This window comes from Aspergillus fischeri, genomic scaffold (assembly GCF_000149645.3).
Source record: "Aspergillus fischeri NRRL 181 1099437636264 genomic scaffold, whole genome shotgun sequence".
NCBI lineage: Eukaryota > Fungi > Ascomycota > Eurotiomycetes > Eurotiales > Aspergillaceae > Aspergillus > Aspergillus fischeri.
This window is the reverse complement of record NW_001509762.1, coordinates 4,805,062-4,824,134: the sequence shown is the minus strand read 5'-3', so window position 1 is coordinate 4,824,134 and position 19,073 is coordinate 4,805,062. Positions and strand designations below refer to the sequence as shown.

At 55.1% G+C, this 19,073-nt stretch overlaps 10 protein-coding genes across 10 annotated transcripts, besides 1 other annotated feature; 6 read left to right on the top strand and 4 right to left on the bottom strand.

The window, feature by feature from the left end:
* Positions 1-41: 41 nt before the first annotated feature.
* On the bottom strand, positions 42-730 carry NFIA_088540 (med21 domain-containing protein; the record flags this gene model as incomplete). The annotated part of the gene is made up of 2 exons (XM_001260794.1): positions 42-623; positions 689-730. The coding sequence occupies 2 exons, from the start codon at positions 728-730 to the stop codon at positions 42-44; spliced, it is 624 nt and encodes a 207-aa protein (XP_001260795.1).
* Positions 731-927: 197 nt separating this feature from the next.
* On the top strand, positions 928-1,866 carry NFIA_088530 (uncharacterized protein; the record flags this gene model as incomplete). Its single annotated transcript, XM_001260793.1, has 1 exon — positions 928-1,866. The coding sequence occupies one exon, from the start codon at positions 928-930 to the stop codon at positions 1,864-1,866; it is 939 nt and encodes a 312-aa protein (XP_001260794.1).
* Positions 1,867-2,092: 226 nt separating this feature from the next.
* NFIA_088520 (kinetochore Spc24 family protein) lies at positions 2,093-2,794 on the bottom strand (the record flags this gene model as incomplete). The annotated part of the gene is made up of 3 exons (XM_001260792.1): positions 2,093-2,270; positions 2,324-2,721; positions 2,768-2,794. The coding sequence occupies 3 exons, from the start codon at positions 2,792-2,794 to the stop codon at positions 2,093-2,095; spliced, it is 603 nt and encodes a 200-aa protein (XP_001260793.1).
* Positions 2,795-3,137: 343 nt separating this feature from the next.
* Positions 3,138-3,759, top strand: NFIA_088510 (mitochondrial fission 1 protein; the record flags this gene model as incomplete). Its single annotated transcript, XM_001260791.1, has 3 exons — positions 3,138-3,229; positions 3,285-3,378; positions 3,427-3,759. The coding sequence occupies 3 exons, from the start codon at positions 3,138-3,140 to the stop codon at positions 3,757-3,759; spliced, it is 519 nt and encodes a 172-aa protein (XP_001260792.1).
* Positions 3,760-4,392: 633 nt separating this feature from the next.
* NFIA_088500 (putative RING finger domain protein) lies at positions 4,393-5,931 on the top strand (the record flags this gene model as incomplete). The annotated part of the gene is made up of 4 exons (XM_001260790.1): positions 4,393-4,518; positions 4,577-5,109; positions 5,165-5,593; positions 5,643-5,931. 4 exons carry the CDS (start codon positions 4,393-4,395, stop codon positions 5,929-5,931), a joined length of 1,377 nt encoding a protein of 458 aa, XP_001260791.1.
* Positions 5,932-6,402: 471 nt separating this feature from the next.
* NFIA_088490 (amidohydrolase) lies at positions 6,403-8,125 on the top strand (the record flags this gene model as incomplete). Its single annotated transcript, XM_001260789.1, has 2 exons — positions 6,403-6,611; positions 6,697-8,125. 2 exons carry the CDS (start codon positions 6,403-6,405, stop codon positions 8,123-8,125), a joined length of 1,638 nt encoding a protein of 545 aa, XP_001260790.1.
* Positions 8,126-8,192: 67 nt separating this feature from the next.
* NFIA_088480 (putative aminotransferase family protein (LolT)) lies at positions 8,193-9,648 on the bottom strand (the record flags this gene model as incomplete). The annotated part of the gene is made up of 3 exons (XM_001260788.1): positions 8,193-8,877; positions 8,930-9,521; positions 9,567-9,648. The coding sequence occupies 3 exons, from the start codon at positions 9,646-9,648 to the stop codon at positions 8,193-8,195; spliced, it is 1,359 nt and encodes a 452-aa protein (XP_001260789.1).
* A 566-nt stretch (positions 9,649-10,214) lies between these two features.
* Positions 10,215-15,115, bottom strand: NFIA_088470 (GYF domain-containing protein; the record flags this gene model as incomplete). The annotated part of the gene is made up of 5 exons (XM_001260787.1): positions 10,215-10,522; positions 10,574-12,808; positions 12,863-14,360; positions 14,452-14,881; positions 15,018-15,115. 5 exons carry the CDS (start codon positions 15,113-15,115, stop codon positions 10,215-10,217), a joined length of 4,569 nt encoding a protein of 1,522 aa, XP_001260788.1.
* Positions 11,469-11,504: a microsatellite.
* Positions 15,116-16,515: 1,400 nt separating the features above from the next.
* NFIA_088460 (uncharacterized protein) lies at positions 16,516-17,264 on the top strand (the record flags this gene model as incomplete). The annotated part of the gene is made up of 2 exons (XM_001260786.1): positions 16,516-16,854; positions 17,082-17,264. 2 exons carry the CDS (start codon positions 16,516-16,518, stop codon positions 17,262-17,264), a joined length of 522 nt encoding a protein of 173 aa, XP_001260787.1.
* A 591-nt stretch (positions 17,265-17,855) lies between these two features.
* NFIA_088450 (putative alcohol dehydrogenase) lies at positions 17,856-19,002 on the top strand (the record flags this gene model as incomplete). Its single annotated transcript, XM_001260785.1, has 2 exons — positions 17,856-18,656; positions 18,706-19,002. 2 exons carry the CDS (start codon positions 17,856-17,858, stop codon positions 19,000-19,002), a joined length of 1,098 nt encoding a protein of 365 aa, XP_001260786.1.
* Positions 19,003-19,073: the final 71 nt, after the last annotated feature.

Here is a 19,073-nt window from a genome sequence, read left to right as displayed (position 1 = left end):
AGTTGTCCGTCCAGCGTGGACAGGCCAAAGTCAGCAAGACATCAAGAATATCTCTCAAGTAGCTCCCGATCCCCATATAACCCCGTCTCAACTGCCCTCAGCACATTCTCCAGCGTCCTCCTCAACCTCTTCAACTCCCTCATCTTCAGTTCCCGCTCCTCCTCGACCCGCCTCAACTCCCCCTCCAACTCCCGAATCCGCTTCTCCTGCTCCGCCTCGGAGCTATCAATCCCCGGCAACACCGATATCAAATACTCAATCTGCTGCTCCTTGATGATAAGATCCCGCGCCAGCTCCCGCTGACGACTCGCAAACGTCCGCGGACTATCCGGCGCCGGCAGGTTTGGGTCCGCGCCTGCGCCCGCTGCTGGGCCGGGCGTTTGCCCGCCCTCGCCTACGCTTGTGCCTGCGCCTGCGGCGCCATGCGCGGGATTCTGGGCTGGAGGGGAGGCCTGGGACTGCGCGGGAACCGGTGCGCCGGCGGGAACTGGAGGCGCGGTGGAGTTCTTGGGGATTTTGGCGAGGGCTGGGGCGGCGTCTGGGACGTCTGGGTGTGGGATTGCGGGGGAGTTGTCGTGGTAGGTGCTTAGGTAGCCTATTGTGGCGTAGAATTGGGTTGCGAGCTGTTGAGGTGAGGGTTAGGTTGGTGGTTTTGGAGGGTGGGGTTTGGGGTGGATGGGTGAGGTACCTGGTCTAGGCAGGTTTGGAGTTGGGTTAGGATGTCGGCCATTTTTGCGGTTGATACGTGGTTGAGTGAGGTGTAGGTAGGGAAGTAAAGTCCTCTCGGCGAGGTCTGTTGATGTAGGGCGAGATTAAAGATTGTTGGAGAATCAGCGTGATGCGGAGAAGCCAAAGCGGTGATGCGGTCAGAAGTAGAACAAGAGATAGTTTCCTCTAGCTTCACAACCAACCGTCGGATGGCTTGATATGAATCAGATCCATCTTCTCACCAAACTCTTCCGGCGTAATTTCTCAGCCCGTCCAATCCATCGCCAGCTCGACCCCTTCACTCGCCGCCTTTTCAAGCTCCCTTCTCCTCCGCCGTCGCCATCGCAACACCACAATGACCTCGCATCCTTCCTCGCCCACGCAGAGCGGACCTCTCTCCCAACGACAAGCACTACCTACATAGGCACACACTACGAATACACAGTCCAGCAAACCCTCCGGCGCTTCGCCTTCTCGCTTCACCGAGTCGGAGGTCGCGACGATGCAGGTATCGACCTCGTAGGCACCTGGCACCTCCCGGAACACGAGCACCCGCTGCGCGTCTTCGTGCAATGCAAGGCCCTCAAGACAAAGCTGGGGCCGAATCTCGTCCGGGAGCTCGAAGGGACGTTCCGCCAGTCGCCTGTGGGGTGGCGCACGGGGACGAAGATCGGAGTTCTGGTTGGCCCTCGTGAGGCGACGAAGGGGGTTCGGGATGCGATGGCGCGAAGTGTGTATCCGCTTCTGTGGATGATGGTTGAGCGAAACGGGGAGCTGCAGCAGGCGCTGTGGAATAGTTGCGCTGAGGAGCTGGGTTTGGGGGCGTTGGGGGTGGAGATGGTGTATGGGGGTGCGTCGGGCAGGAGGATCAGTTTGACCTGGGATTGGTCTGAATTGCCTTCTATGGATCAGGTCGAGGATCTGATGATGCAGCGGCAGGATGAGTGGCTACGGCTATGGGATGCGGACTCTGAGATGTCCGCGGCGCGTAGAGGAGAATTATTGGATATTGTACAGCAGCTGTATCCTGACGAGAAGCCGCTCTTGTTAGGAGCTGGTACGTGCACTACTTTGACCGAGGCGGATAGGTCCAAGGTCCTGCAGCAGCTGCGCAACAGGCTGCAAACGCCTGCTGAGGACACTGAAAGTTCAGCATGATCTCATCTGCTCGACTGTGTCGAGGTACAATCTGGTCACTGGCCACGGTTGAAGAACAGTATATCCGATTGACAATACAAACAAATCCCTGGGTATATCAAGCAACAAAAGGCAAAATGCAGAAGTAAAAATCACAAGCGCCGCGTCGTCATATCCCGTGACTCGAAAACTGTACGCCTCAGGTCCACCTGGGAGGAAACCAAACGCCATAACCAAATTGCACAACTCAACCCTGCATGGTTGACCAAAAGTAATTAGCATAGAAGAAACGCGAGAACTTGGGGTCCATATTGACCACATGGACGTCTCCCTTGCGACTGTTGCGAATAACGGCCTTGCCGAAGTTACCGGCCTCGTCCGCCTCGATATCAATGCCCAAGGACCGGTAGATCTTGAGGCGAAGTCTGTCGCATAATCAGTCAGAACTCTCCAGTAAAAATAGAGAAGCACCACCCACATAGTCGCATCATCGGCCTCCCTCTCTCTCCGCGTAGCTTCATCGCCCTCAAGCCCCTGCGCTTCCAACTCGGCCAGTCTCTCCTTGAGCATCTCTAGCTCGCCTTCCAGCCTCTCGCTCTCAATCTCCAGCTCTGTTGCGGCCTTGGCAATCCGGAATTTCTTCGTGTCAAGCTCAACCATCTGCGCAGCGTGCTTTGCCGAGTCGTGTGCCGACACGGCTTCCTCATGTTGCGCGGTCAGGGCATGCAGGTTACGGGAGAGTTTACGGAGTGCCGACTCGGCATCGCGCATACGGAGCTCGCGAGATTGTTGCAATGTAGATAGGGAGTCATTGATGCGGGTGACGGCTTGTTTGTCCGGTTGGATATTGAAGTTGCCGATGGTGTGGTGGATGAGCTGCGATTGTTAGTCTTAGTCCGGAAAAACATATTCCAAAACATACTGTCGCGGGGTCCTCGTCGAGCAACATTTTGTATAATGGAGAGAAATGTCACAGCCGGTCGTTGTTCTTTGGATTGCGTTGATGGATTAAGATCATGGAGGATATGGACTGTTGATGGTTCCCGTTGGGGGAGCAACAGCCACAGCGCCACACGTGTGCTGACACAGCCACATGTTGGTGGGTGACGAAACATTGTGATGGGCTTGCTTGATGGAGATGACTAGACTGGATGCTTCTTTACTCAGTGAAAAAGTAATCTCTCAGTTGAAGTTCCTGATCTGCTGTTATAGCCATATACCCAGATCCTTTACTATAATCCGGTCTACCACTCTCACGAATATCTCTACGCCATGATGGGGTCCAACCTACCATGTATGTCGTATCCAGGCTACAATCATTTTCTGCTTGGGAGTGTATCGAAACTGACCACCTTGCTTCCTTAGATGCTGCGGACGCTGAAAGGTTAGCATTATCCGGCTGTCGATCGCTATGCCCTCGCTAAATTACCTGATTCCAGTCCGTTGAAACCAGCAGAGCTCCAAGTCTTGCGGGCCCAGTACGAGAAGGAGGGTGACTATGTTGGAATCCAGACGAAATTCAACTACGCATGGGTATGCCGACTGCTATTTCTGTTTCCAGTCAACCGGCTGACAAGATAGGGCTTGATCAAATCCCACGCTCGGGCGGATCAACAAGAGGGCGTCCGTCTTCTATCAGAGATCTTCCGCGCATCCCCAGAGCGACGACGTGAATGTCTCTACTACTTGGCTTTGGGGAACTACAAGCTCGGAAACTACGGCGAAGCCCGGCGATACAATGATCTGCTCCTGGAGAAGGAACCAGGGAACCTGCAAGCCGCCAGCCTCGGCTCGCTGATCGATGACAAGGTCTCCAAAGAGGGTCTGATGGGCATCGCGATCGTGGGTGGCCTGGCTCTTGTGGCCGGCGTAGTGGGCGGTCTTGTCTTCAAGGGTGCCGCAAAGAGACGATGAACGGGGTTGGCTCTTGGTTTTGAAAGTCGTGTATATATCATGGTTCTCCTACTCTTTTGTCCGGGCTTTATTTAGCATATGAGGCGTTTGTCTGTTGTTTGAGCGCAGGAGCGCTGGGATATTTTTAATCCTTCGAGAGATGCTGGATGAATTATGTGTACAGTGCTGTCTGTCGTCTGTGTTGGTACCTGAATCCAATCCAATAATGAAGTGCCTAGAATGTAGCTGGCTGTGGGAATGTGAAGCTGTCAGTCCGCCACTCGGTGAATCAGCAGTCAACGTCATCCGCCGCCGGACATCGGGCCTGTTTGTTCGTCTGACGTGCTCCACTTACTCTTCTTCCTCGGCCTCATCTATTGCATTCCTTTGCAATTCATTTGCTCTTCTTTTATTATCCTTTACTATCAGGTCATTCTCATGGAGATAATGTATAGCTTCACCTGGTGAAGGGAAACAACACACTGCTGTCAATATGTTTCTGGATGATTCAGGGATCCTAAGGAATAAGACACGCGAGTTTCCAACTGTCTGACCTTCCGCTACTCTTGTATCGTTTCTACCTCTCGGTTTTACATACTTACTTCATCGATTTTTCTCAACATCTGTTAGACTTTTCTTCCTTCTCATAACGTCATGGACAACGTTGCTATGGCTGATGCGGGGGACCGCATGTTCTGCCATGCGTGTGGTGGAGTTTGGCTGAAAAATGCTGCTAATGGGTTGGACTGTCCTCACTGTCAGTCTGATTTTACAGAGATTGTACGAACCTCAGGTTACCTGCTCTTTATCTCAGACCTCTGCTAATCGTCGATATCAGATTGAAATCCCGCCTGATACAGAAGACCCCTCCTCTCGACCGACGAATGACTCCCCACCCCGCGAAGCGAGTAATCAACCCAACGTCAACCCTTGGGCCGATCATAACCCCTGGGCAAATGAAGAGGATTATGGAGGAGACGACAACGCATGGCGGCCAGGGTTCTCACGTCGTACATATAGGTCCCCCGATGGCCGGTTTACTTTCACAACCACCACCACCACTTTAGGTGGCGGCGGCTTTGGCATTGGCCGATCTATGGACCAAAGACAAGTGCCCATAGACCCGTTGATGCCGGTGGTGCGCAGCTTGGATACTATTTTCCACGGGTTGGCCGACACCTACCGGCATGGCCAGAATCAGAATCAGAATCAAAACCAAAATCGGAACACCACAGGTCAGGAAAATGAGACGGACGCCGACGAGCAGCGTGCGCGGAGTGAGTCACCCGAATTCCGTGCAACCGGCAGGCTATTTGCGCGAGATGCGGATGGTCCGCAGCCGATGGCACCACCTTTGGGCACCCTAGGCGAGTACGTAGCCATTTTCTTTTAGCCGTCTATTGTCCATGGCTGACTTGCTTGATAGTATCCTCGAACTGTTTCGCGCCGACTTTGGGGGCGGTATGGAAGGTGGAGGAGTGCGTGTGATGACTGGTCCGAATCCACTGGCCATGCTTTCGACTCTGCTCAACTTCGATCGACACGGAGATGCGGTGTACTCGCAGGAGGAACTGGACCGGGTTATTTCGCAGTTGATCGACCAGAATATCAATCGAAGTGGGGCTCCCCCGGCTCCGCAAAGCGCTATTCAGGCCCTGCCGAAGAAGAATGTTGATGAGGAGATGCTAGGCAGCGATGGCAAAGCAGAGTGCTCGATTTGCATGGAGCAAGTCGAATTAGGCACGGAGGTCACTGTCTTGCATTGCAAACACTGGTTTCATCATCCCTGCATTGAAGCCTGGTTAAGCCAACATAACACATGTCCGCATTGTCGCAGGGGGATTGATATCCCACAGTAAGTATTTTTCCAAGGGTTATCAATAGTGATACTGACCGATTCACAGAGCTGAAGGAACCAGGCAGGATCCTGTTGTCATTAACGACAGTCCTGAACCTACATCTCCCGAGCGCCGTCGTAGTAGTGGTCTAGCTCAGCATAGCGGACAGGCCCCTCCCACATGGGGTGAACATCCGTCGTGGAACACTTCAGAATCAAACGAGCATAATCGAGGTCAGTCCAGTTACAACGAAGGTAACGAACATAATCAAGGACAATCCGGTCACAATGAAGGTAGCGGTAGCGGCAGCGGAGGGTTTAGCGGGTGGGTTAGGAGTCATTTTGGGGGCAGCTAATCGCTCATTCATGAAGCATCCGACTTTGGGTTAGGTCTTTATAGGCTACGGCTCCTAGGTACATTGCGTCTGACTGATGATTACTCTTTTTATCATTATCCTGGGCTTGATTAGCATGAGCATGGGATGAGCCCGTGCATTGATGTAAATAACGAATCCAGCATTGCTGAATATATCCTCAACACCATCCAATACCAGCAGAATGTCTAGGTGTCAGCAGCGACTCCAGCATCAGTCTCATTCAATCCAACCTATCATTCGACTGAACACAGTTGTGAACTGGACAATTCGACCCTTGGATTAGGTTTATTCGAAAAGTATTCTCCACAACACGAAGCTCCACTGTCCCCGCCCCCGCCACGCCTTGTGAAAGACAACTTGGACATAGCTCCTAGTAGACGATATATACGAGAGCCTTTCTTTCACAATTTCTTTTTCATCTACTGCCATTATCCCGTCATTCGCTACAATATGAAAACCGTTTTCATCAATGGCCTCATCGTCCGAGGCAACGGGAGCTCACAATCGGAGCCCGTCCTGGGCTGCATGGTCGTCGAGGACGACAAGATAGCATACATTGGCGCCGAGAACGATGAGCCCGTCGCACAAGCAAAACAAGCACCAGGCGTCGAGCTCGTAGACCTGCACCGGCGAACCGTCATCCCAGGGTTCATTGATGGGTATGTCTCCCCCGTTCATCTTCTATAAGAATACTACACTACGCTACAATATGGTTGGCTACGCTCGCAACTAACAAAAGACAAGACACATGCATCTCCTCCTCTTCGGCGCAGGGCTCTCCAAAATCGACCTCGGACACTGCAAATCCCTCTCCGACATCCGCTCAACCATCAAGACCGCCGCCGCACAGCTCCCGCACGCCCCCCGCCTCTTCTGCCGCGGGTGGATGCACTCCATGACAGACGGGCAGGCGCTAGCCAGCATGCTCGACGACCTCGACCCGCGGCCCATCTTCATCGACTCGAAAGACCTGCACAGCGCATGGTGCAACACCGCCGCGCTGCGCGAGCTCGGCGTCGCGGACACGCCTGACCCGGCAGGCGGGGTCATCCACCGCGGGGAAGATGGCACGCCGAGCGGGTTACTCTCCGAGGCGGCGGCGGTGAATATCGTGTGGCCGCATGTGGCGCGGGTCGCGACGGCGGAGGAGAAGATGGGGTTTGTGCGGAGTGCGGTGCGCGCGTACAATGCGGCGGGGTATACCGGGGTGGTGGAGATGGCGACGGACGAGAACGTGTGGGGGACGATGCTGGCGCTGCGACAGACAGAAGAGGTGTCGCTGCGGCTGGCGGCACATTGGATCATTACGCCGGCGGCGACGGTGGAGGAGTGTCTGGCGCAGGTGGACCGCGCGATCGAGCTGCATGCGGTGTATAATGCGCGCTCGTCGCCGGATTTCCGCATCGCGGGGATCAAGGTCATCTGCGATGGGGTGGTGGATGCATGCACGGCGGCGCTGCTGCAGCCGTATGCTGCTGCAGCGACTGCTGATGGTGACGGGCAGACGAACTGCGAGCCGCTGTGGCCGGCCGACATGCTGCGGGCCGTAGTGGCCAAGGCGGACGCAGCGGGCCTGCAGTGCGCGCTGCATGCGATCGGCGATGCGACGGTGCGGCTGGCGATCGACACGCTGGCGGCGGTGGGCACGCCCGGCCGGCGGCATCGCATCGAGCATCTGGAACTGACGGCGCCCGAGGACGCGGCGCGGCTGGGCCAGCTGGGGATCACGGCCTCGGTGCAGCCGGTGCATGCGGACCCGGCGATCCTGCGTGCGTGGCCGCGGCTGCTGGGCGAGGAGCGGTGCGCGCGCGCGTTTGCGTATGCCGAGTTTGCGGCCCACCGTGCACCGCTGGCGATTGGGACGGACTCGCCGACGGCGCCGCATCTGCCGCTGAGGAATCTGTATACGGCGACGACGCGGCGGTCGGCGCGGGAGCCGGAGTCAACCGTAACAGTCAACCCGCAGTTCAAGCTGTCGCTGCTGCAGGCGGTTTCGGCGGCGACGGCCGGGTCGGCGTACTCGTGCTTTGCGGATGGGTTCACGGGGAGTCTGGAGGTCGGGAAGAAGGCGGATTTTGCGGTCGTGGAGATGGAGTGGGAGGCTGAGAAGCTGCTCGAGGCCTCAGTGTGCGAGACATACTTTGATGGAAGGAGGGTGTACAGCCGTTCCTAGGCAGTTTGTGACGCGGAATTCAAGTAGATATATTGAGGAAAGTATATACACGTAGGAAATATCACTATCACAACTTTGGCTCGACAAACTTCTTCACCAGCTTGTTGCATAGCTCGCTCAGCACACCCGCAAGCCACTCGAAATCGCTCTTCTCCAGGTAAACCTGCGCACTCAGCCGGGTCCACAACCACCCGCCATGCGCAAACACAGGCACAAAGGTCCCATAGTCCCGCACCAAAGCCTTCTGCATCTCCCCAGCAACCTCCGCGGCCTGCGCAGCCTGCAGCGTCAATCTAGCCGAGGCCGTCTTCGGATCCTGCTTACCACCAGACACGGCAAACGGCAGCCGCACCGTCGCCATGGCACAGCGGCGCAGCTGACTGACCTCTCCGGGCTTCAAGCCGGGCTCCTGCATCACCTCCGTGCCCAGCGCCGCGGCAACAATGTCCCCGGCCTCCAGCGCCAGCTTCTCCAGGTAAGCGTAGATGCGGTCCTCGCCGCCGCAGACCTGGGAGCGGAATTTCAGCGCCGCAGGAACACACAGGTACGCCGTGTCGTCGGTGGTCGCGACGAACTCGAAGAGCTCCTCGAAGGCGGACTTGCCCGAGCTGCTGCGCATGAGCGAGGGCGCGGTGGCGGGGGAATCCGGAGATGGGATGAAGCCCCAGGAAGTGGGGAGAGTAGTCCGGATGAGATGCTGGTTGCGAAGGGGGACGTAGAGGATGGCGCTGCCGCGGGGGGTATACAGCCACCTAATCACATTATCAATATTTAAAACTCGGGTGAAAGGTTGAGGCAACTCACTTGTGACAATTCGTCGTAAAGAAATCCGGCTGCAAAGCACCCAGATCCAGGGGAATCTGGCCGATCCCATGCGCCCCGTCCACAACACTCAAGATCCCCTCGGCGCGACACGCCTCGATCAACCGCTCAAATGGGAACCGCACGCCAGGCATACTGACAATCGTATCAAACACCGCAACACGAACCTTCAATCCCTCCGCCTTAGCACTCGCCACGACCTCCAGGAACTTCCGCACCAGCTCGTCATGGCTGATGGGGAGCTGGTACTGGACCTTGCGCAGCTGCAGCGGCGTGGTCTCAATCAGCGAGACAAGGGTCTTCTCGACGGCGCCGTACACGGTGTCGAAATACACCAGCACATCGTCCTGCTTGAAGACAAGGTTGCGCAGGACGGTGTTGACGCCCGTCGAGGCGTTCTTGACGAACACGCACTCGTTGGTGGGCACATTGAGCAGCGAGGCCACGGCGCGGCGGGCTTCGTCTATCAGTTGGGGCTGGATGTGCCGGATGAACGGGTCCGGACGGGCCTCGACTTGAGATTGAAAGTGTCGCAGAGCTGTTTGAACTGCGAGGGGATATGTGCCGAACGAGCCTGGGGGGTGTTAGTCAGGTCAATGAAACTCTCGAGGGAACCTGCCATGGTTGAGATTTTTGAAGTCGGGGTCGAACATGAAGTGAGATTTTGCCATAGAGGCACCAAAGGGTGCGGGAGCGGACATTTTGGTTTAAGAACAATCCCTATAGTTAGAATCTGGAGGGAATCAAAAGGAATGGCAGAAACAGCGGAGGATGAGAGAAGATAAACAACTCCGTACGAATACGAGGACCTTGGATGGAGTCACTCAGAAGGCGCCAGTGAGTCATACAATCTACGCCCTATTGATAACACAAGATAGATAGTTACGGTAGCACACCGACTCTTCGCAGTTACAAATCAGTTCAGCTCAGTTAATACGATCCGCTACCATGAAGGGTGTCTGTGGCAGCACAATCGTGGTACTGCGGATATCGTCGGATCTCGCACATCACAGCCAGATAATCATACTGCGGACACTGTCAATGAGAAACTTAACTCTAACAAGTGCCACAGGACGCACTTGGCGTAATTGAAAGAGAGGTATTGAACGATTTATCCTAATAGATTACACGTGCAAAAGACAAGCCCAGCTGCGGACAACGCGCATACCCAAACAGGCCGTAGATCTCATATCTACACACAAGAACAACAGGATACTGGTCCATCAAGTATTCTCGACATCACACAGCCCATGTACAGGTTCATCATTCACCGCTTGCCCTTCTTACGGGGGGCCACCACCTTGAACGCTGCGTTACTGCTCTCTTCTTCGCGGTGCGCATTGGACGACCCCTTCTTGGCCACTTCACTCCATCCGCCTCCGGCAGCATTCTTCTGGTCCGCAAGGGCGCTGGGTGCCACTGGGTCAACAATGCCCTTGTCTGCTAGCTTGCGCCGGCGAATGAACTCCTCCGCAAATCGCCGACCATCCAGCGTCTGCGAGTTGGCATACACCGAGTCCGAGATGATCTCCGCCTCGGCAGGCAAGAGGAGCAATTGTTGCACGAAGTCATCCACTGAATCACATAAGTTATTTGCTTTCAATGACGCGTAGATGTCTAACTTACCATTGATATTGCTGTTCAGCCCCTTACCCAAAGACAACTTGGCCCATTTGGTGAACTCCTCCAGGGCGCGGTTGGCGTTTGACGGCGGGGCGCTACTGACGGCCACAGGTCGGGGAGAGGCAACGGGTACGGCCCGGGGCTTTGCGGGCGATGCGGCCAATGGAACATTACCGCTGGTAGCGCGGGGACCAGATGGTGCAGCAGGGGGAGGCTTGGGCTTGCCGCCGGCGCCCACGGTAGTCCAGGCACCGGAGCTGACTGCGGCAACGGGGGCTGTCGCAGGAGCCTTGCTGGCGAGATCCGCATACCGCTTGCCGGTCGATGTCGCGGGTGGAGAAACAGCTGCGGTCTGAGCAGCGGCCGCGGCAGCCGCCAGGCGCTGCTTGCGGGCTTCCTCTTCCTTCTGGATCTGAGCAAGCGTCTTCTTCGCCCCACCACCCGTGGTAGTGGCCTGACCCTTGTTGTTCCAAACGGAACCGGTGGACGTCGGAGTAGCGGGAGATCCAGAACTGGCCCAGTTGGCAGTGGATGGAAGACCGGGGGCCTGCGCTTGCGCTTGGCTCAAACGCTCCTGCTCGGCAAGGAGTTGCGCACGACGAGCGGCAGCAGCCATCTCTTCCCTCTGAGCAGCATTACGAGCCTCCGCCTCTTGAATCTCCTTCAACGAAGGTCCCTTGGGCATTTCGTTACCCCCTCTGGCCCAAGGCGCGATGGACGTGGTGGGAGCCTCGACAGGAGTCTGTGTCTGGGACCGCGAGTTTGCTGCCAGGGACTCGGCGACATTCTGACGGTTGCGCTGTGCGGCAGGAGCAGGGAGTGGCGATGCAGAAGGCGGAGGGGGCATAGCGGTGTCCTCTTTGGCGCCCCACACGGAGTCGGCTTGAGACTGCTCATTCTGCTGTTGCTGCTGCTCCTGTTGTTCCTGCTGCTGTCTCTGAGCGGATGCAGCTTTCTGGACTTGTTGAGACAGAGTGAGCGGGGCTTCCTCGCTTGGAGCGGTGCCCTGGTCAACACCAGAGCTGGTACCGGTCTTCTGAGGAGAACCAATGGGTGCCATTTCCTGCTGTTGGGAAGGCTCGGCAGCATGATGGGAAGGAAGGCCTTCAGCACTTTGCATGCCGAAATCGCCTTCCTGCGCTCTTAGTGCATGAAACTGACGCAGCCGGTCTTCGCGGGCCTGCTGCTCGAAAAGGCTGTCTCCCTGACCACTGTCAAACTGTTCTTGTTCCTGCTGCAGCCGGGCACGGTCTTGCAACATCGTGGCTACTTGTTGGGAATGAAAGAGATTGTCCGGCTGCCGAGCCGCAAAAGACGACGGGCTGCCAAACGCGAACGGATCCGGACGACTCATGTTCAAGCGATCAAGGAGCGGCGCAAGTTGATGCGGGCTATTGACCAGATCGGTTCCGACCATCTGCGGGCCCTGCCTCAATGGTGCTGCTGCATCGAAGAAACCAGCCACAGACTGGGGCGGCTGCTGCTGCATTGGGCCCTGAATCGGAGATGGCTGGAATCCAATGGGCGAAGCAATGCTGCCAAAGCTAGGCTGGCTGTGAAGGCTGTGGGCGCTGGAATGATGCTGAAGTTGAGGGTGGATGCCAGGATGGACGGTGCCTTGCAACTGCATCTGCTTCATCATCGCCTGCTGCTGAGCGAGGTGCTCCTTCTGTCTGGCCATCAAATATTGTTCCTCTTGCTTCCGACGCTCCAGAGCGTTCTGCTGCTCGGCGGTTAAGGTGGTACCAAAACTCGGGAAACTGCCAGGGAAGGGAGGCTGCGCGCTACCGGTGGTGGTTCCGGTCCAAGGAGCACCAGCGTTGGGGTCGGGTCCATGAGGAATTCCGATCTGAGGTACGAGGAAGGGTTCTCGGGAGTTCCCAATGCGTCGCACCAGCTGCGCCAATGGTTCAAACTCTGGATCTTCGAGCTTCTTGATCTGCAGATCGGGGCTGAAGAAGCCAGCCTTGAACCAGTCGTGCATTTCCAACCCGGTCCATGGACCTTGAATGTTACCCTGAGGGTCACGGTAAATCCAGCGCATTCGGTCGGGCATCACCATGGTCCGTTGTTGAGCAGGAGGCACAGACCCAGCGTTGCTTCCGGACTGTCCTGGAGTTTGACTCGGTTGTGGTGCTTCGGAAGCCATAGAGGCCGGAACGGAACCGATCGCAGAGACAGGAGTCTGGGACGTCGAGGTTGTCGTCGGTTGACCAGCTTTGTCTCCTTGTGAGACTTCTTCAAAGAGGGGTTAGTGTATGGAAAATCTATATAGAGCATAATCAGACCTACCTTGATGATGAGAACCATCCTCCAAACTGCCTTGTCTGAGTTGATCCCCTTGCATCTGCTCCTGCATTGCCGGGGGAAACAGAGAGCCTAGCTTGCTGGAGCGGCCAATGCTGCCGGTACCCGTAATACCAGGGCTGAAGATGCCACCGCCTCCCAGTGTTGACAGACTAGGCGACTGAAGATCAGCCATGGTGCCGAAGATGGGATCGCCGAACCCGGTAGAGAAGGCGGACCTCTCCCGAGTAGGAGTCCCAACAGCGCCAGAAGACCAAGCCGAAGCGCCTCCCAGAGTAGGAAGACCGCCGAGACCGCCCAGACCAGAAAAGCTGCGGTTGCCTGCGGCACTGGAAGTCTGGCTACGGTCGATAGAAGGCAGATCCATGCCCGACCCTATTCTTCGCATCGAGCTAAATGGGCCGGACGTATCTCGAAGACCTGAGAGACCAGGGTGGTGGGTGTTTTGAATGTCCGATCCGTCGGTCTCGACATCGTCAGCGTCGATCCGTTCGCCGTGCGGGCTCTGGTAAGGATTGGTGTTGGTCGGGCTAGTAGGCTCCTGGCCTTGGAGTAAGCTCGGCGTGGGGTTGCGGGAATTTTCATGGCTCTGCATGAGCTCTCTGAAGCCTGGAATACTGGATGTCATTCCAAAGGCGGAGAAGCCTAGCTGGTCTGCGGTTTGAGACGGCGCGCTCGCGTCCTGAGATCCTCCAAGTGCAGCGCTTCCACTACGAGTCTCCTCTGCAAATGGGTTCGTCTCACTGCGGCCAGTGCGCGTCTTGACGGTTTCCCCCCAGGGTGACTGCGAGCGTTTCTCCCCCTGGTCTTCGGCCAAACGTTCCAAGTTGCTGAGGGAAGGCTTCTCCTTGATGGAGGCCGAAATATCCTCTGAGCTATCCTTGGAGAATAAGCCCTTAAGGCGACTCTCCCCGCGCACACTTCCAAAGCCCGGCTTCTTCTCCGTGGCTGGAGTTTGAGAAGCACTCGTTCCCAAGGAGAAGGCCCCAAAGGCACCCATGGGCGAAAAGCTAGCGCTTTGCGAAGCGGCGCCCCATGGAGAGCTTGGTGCCCCAGTCGCAGCAGCTGTAGGATTGGTAGCGCTCCGTTTCAGAGAACCAAACGGAGAGGCCACTTCTCCAGAGCCACCATCACGGGCAGGAGCTTCCTTATCCTTCTGATCCCACTTGGAGGTAGACGTAGTCTCGCGGAAATCGGTTTTGCGGCGCAATAGAGACGGAGGCGGGGTAGAGGTAGACGGCTCGTCGCGGAAGAAACGGGAACCACTGGTGGTAGGAGACATGGCGTTACTCACGGAATCGCCGGTCTCCCGACGCCTAGGGCCAGGGCGCGCGGAGCTGGGGGAAGACGTGTTGTAGTTGTTCATGTGGCTCTGGGGATACGAAATGGATGACTTGCGTCCTCCAGTGGCAGCACCGGTATTTTCCTTGGTGGCACTGGTCGGGGGAGGCTTGAGCGGAGAGTTGACCGAAGCGGAAAATAACTACACGATTCAGCACGGCACTTTCCAACATGAATCAAAGGGCGATCTTCAGGTGTTCAGAACCAAGGGGGCACACAAAGACAAAACCAACCTCTTTCTCATCATCAGTCATATCCACTAAGCCCAAAGGCTCCACCTGCCCGCCATGATCCCAACAAATCTCAGGTCCCGAGGGATTATCCTTGGAATCCTCTCGCTTTCCCCATGCTCCGTTGGTGGGAGGAGTCTCCACGTGAGGGTTCCAGTCGGCGATAAAGTAATCCGCAACGTTTTTACCTAGAGCACCCGACTCACGCTGAGCTTTGTAGAGACTCAACAGTTGTTCTTTGGAATAACGATTCTCGCCGGCCCCGTTGCGGAGTGCGCTGGATTGATTTGAGGTCATGTGTGGGGGAGTATAAGCACCGACCGTCGGATGCGTAGCAGATGTAGTTTGAGGGATGTCTCGCGTTTGAGAAGGGTTCGTTGCGACTGACGGACGGCGGAAAGTCTGTGTTGCTCCGTTCATGCGAGTTCGAGACCTAGTAACGCAAGGGTATCAGTTGTCAAAGAAAGTTTCAGGTTAGGTAAGGACACGTCCGCGGGGGGAGGGATGGAGAAGGAAAACAGAGGAAATATGTATTGACAGGGAAATGCTCAGAAAACATGATTGCATACCATTCTCCACCGGCAGTTCCGTCACCTCTCCTGCTAGAAGCGTCCTGAGGATTGCCAGCAGCGGCCGAAGCAAAACTCGAAGGAAGTGGCGTAGGCATTATGGAAACAATGGCTGACTGATGAAGGTAAATCACCGGTTCAGCGAAGAGGGAGTCAAGTCAAGACAAAACTCGATCGCGTGAGAGAGTTGGTTCTCAGTATGTTCTGGTGGCGGATTGGGAAAGTTGAAGGGAACGTTTGCGTGGGAGAACGACGCACGACACAAGAGCAAAAGAGTAGGTAGCTAGAAGAAGACTAGTAGATCAGTAACCGACCGGAGAAGCTGCAACAGGATGTATTGGAGGCAACATTCGAGGAAGCTGTTGACACAAACCTTTTTCTCTTTTTAAAATGAGGGAGACTGTTTATTCCTTGGAGAAGAGGATAGAGCAAAACCGGGCAGACGATCCAGGTCAAGATCAGGAAGATCGAGTAAAGTCAGTCGCAGAGAGTCTCAAGGTGGAAGTTCCTGGCTGCTGTGAAAAATGGACGAGGCGGCGGGCGAATGGCAGGCAGCGCGTGGAATTATCACACGGCTTTATTTAAGTGTCTGGGGGGCTTGGACTGTTTTCATTGCCAGCCACTTTTACGCGGTTTTTTACCATACAGGGCATCCACAAACGCACAAAGAATGGGTACAGCCTTACAGGTACCTTACTTTCCTACCTAGATCAGAAGTATCAAGTCAATTAGAAAACAGTGTGAGGAGACGTGTATGTAGGACACGCGTGAGATCATAATTGACTCGTAAATCTATCATACGATATAGATGATTATGATTGATTAGATTTCATCTCAGGAACATCAGCGACAAAGCTCCTGCTATCTATCCACCAGCCTTGAATCGGCAGGTGATCGGTGTATGGCATGAGTAAACGACTTTCCACAGTGTGTGGACATAACCCACATGGTCCTACTGCCACGTCCATCGGGTCACTGGTGCTGTCAAACGCCGCCTTTAATTACACTCTGTATGGACCCCTCAAGATGGCTGGACTCCATGAAGATGCAATATTTCGTTTGTTTGCTGGAACAAAGGGTGAAAGGGGAAGAGATTTCTATGGTGCATAGTGCTTACGGTATCATCCTTTTATTCAGACGCAGAAGGGATGCAAGGTATGAAGGCAAGGTGGATGGCATTTACCGGTCATACATGCAACATGCCTCACCATCACCAACCTCCGCGTCTGATGTTGAAGCCTCAGGCACCGTATCCTCATGACAAGTCTTTGTCTGCAGCAATCATCAATCGTCATTGATGGATACCAAGATTTGGCGCTCTGTTTGTCTGTTTGTCTGTTGCTGAAAGACTCTGTAGCATGGCCATCTCCACAATGCCCGTACTGTTCCGATATATATCTCAAGCATGCTCCTAAGCCAACAAGCACATGTCTACATCACAATACACCAGTTTTCCCCAAGATGAAGCAAGAGAAGCAAGACAAGACCTCTGTGCCATATGCCTGGTACTGGCACGGCAAACCCCCCCGGACTGGTCTTGCACTGGGAGAGAAGATCAGACCCGTCTGTACAGGATCACATATCCTCCAGACATCCGACCACTGTACGGCTGATCGGCCATGCTGTCCTGCCAATATCCCGGACAAACAAACCTATCCATGCGGACATGGATATGGACATGGCAACAACGCAGAAAACCACCACTGGATCCCAGAGCCACCGCAGCAGAACCCCAACTCCTGCTCTCCGGGAGTGCATCAACCAAGACATTGCGGTCCTGAAGGCCAACAGGATCAGATCCCCAGCTGCTCCGCCCCGACTTTCACCTGTCAAGGCTGTGCACGCGACACTTCCCGCCCAGAGCCCTGCTCTCTAGACAGATCCTGCACATGTACAGCCGAAAGCACCTGTCTCCCGGGAGATCCATACTGCCAGACCCCGCAAGACATCTCCTACCCAGCAAGCAGATGTAACTTCTGTCCCCATCCCAAGCCTGAATTGTCCTGCGGCGACTCACCAAGACCGAGGAGCCATTATCCGTCTGCACCGGTAAAGTGTCAACAGAGCTTCACTCGGTTCGAGAGCTGTGATCGCTTCGACTGCTGCGAGGATACCTTCTTCAGCAAGTGCGAGTATTCCACCGAGGAGTCGATGGAGACGGGCCACCACCACGACGCGGACTTTGAGACGAGGTCTTATCATCGTCGGCGTCCGTGGGTGAATCGTCAGGTACATCGCAAGTATTAGTTTAATTCTATACCATTGATGTTCGCGGTGTTGGTGTGAGATTGAGGGTGATTTATGAGGTTGGCAAGCAATTCAGGAGCCGGATGCAGGTCCTCCGTAGAAATTCAAGTAGATGGGGTACTCCTGGTAATACGACTCAGCGACAGTAAGAGATGAAAAAAAAAAAGAATTGATTTCTACGTTGTGATTATTCTATTCTTGGACTCGCACTTCTGTCATAGCTACAGCCGTGGTGGTTTGACAAATAAATTATGACTTATCCGAACCAAGGTTGATCAAATTGCTTAGCTACTGTGCACTTCTTAATATACACCAAATTGATACTAGTATCATGCAAAGTAAAGATCATATCATCGTTTTGACAGTCTGATGGTGATGTCGATACTCAATATCAGTTTGCTTCGCGCAAGTCACCGCAACTCCGTGCAGCCTCGGTTATCGATAACGGCCGTCATCATCGTCATCCCCGCACGTATTACTGATCATCGATGTGCGTTGGGGTAGAATTTCCAAACCTCAAATTTCCAATTCTCTCGTCCATCGCTGTCAATTATACGTACTGAACTGGCAGACACTCATATTACTGTCAAAATGTCGAAAGCAATCTTCATGTCCCAAGTCGATGGCAAACCCGGCCAAGTCTACTACCCCCTCTCCGTCCAGACATTGCCTTTGCCGACACCCCAGGGGCGCGAGCTCCTGGTGAAAATGACTGCGGCCTCACTCAACCATCGCGATGTTTTCCTGCGGCAGCATCTGTACCCAGGTGCCACTTTCGATGTTCCCCTAGGCGCAGACGGGGTGGGAGTGGTTGTCGGCACTGGCCCCGACGTGACAAATCCCGAACGCTGGCAGGGCAAGCGAGTGATTCTGAACCCTGGAACCGGCTGGAACGATTCTCCGGACGGACCGGAAGATCCCAAGGGCTATCGAATTATGGGCGGAACAAAGGTCTACAACAAGGGTACACTGCAGGAATACCTCACCATTGAAGAGTCCGAGGTGGAAGAAGCTCCCGAGCATCTGTCGGATGCGGAAGCCGCTGCGTTGCCATTGACTGGATTGACGGGATGGAGAGCGTTGGTGGTCAAGGCGGGCGAAAGGAACTCTGGCAAAGGCGCGGCTGTCTTGATCACGGGGATTGGCGGTGGTGTTGCGCTGATTGCTCTCCGTTTCGCGGTGGCCAGGGGTGCGGATGTCTATGTGACCAGTTCGAGCGAGGAGAAGATTCAAAAAGCCGTGGCACTGGGCGCCAGAGGTGGTGTGAGCTACAAGGAGGAGGGATGGGAGAAGAAGCTTTTGGGTATGCTTCCCAGCGGCAAGCGGAACTTTGACGCCATCATCGATGGTGCAGGTGGTGACTCTATCGAGAAGGCCACCAAGTTGCTCAAGGTATGACGTCCAACTGCGCGCCCGCCTGAAACCCAACTGACCGAGACAGGCTGGTGGTGTCCTCTCCGTTTATGGGATGACCGTGTCCCCCAAGATGCCATTCCTGATGCAGGCTGTTTTGAAGAACATTGACGTTCGTGGCTCTACCATGGGCTCTCGCAAGGAGTTCAAAGAGATGGTCGATTTTGTCAAGGCGAACAAGATCCATCCTGTGATTTCTCGCGTTGTGCAGACCGACCTGGGCGATATCGAGGGACTTGACCGTTTATTCCAGGACATGAAAGAAGGAAAGCAGTTTGGAAAGCTGGTAATCGAGTTTGGAAAGTCTTCAGGAAGCAAGCTATAATCTGGCTTCAGAGTCTTTGACACACTTCTCTAACTAAATAGACGCGATAGAGTACATAGCTCACGAATGAT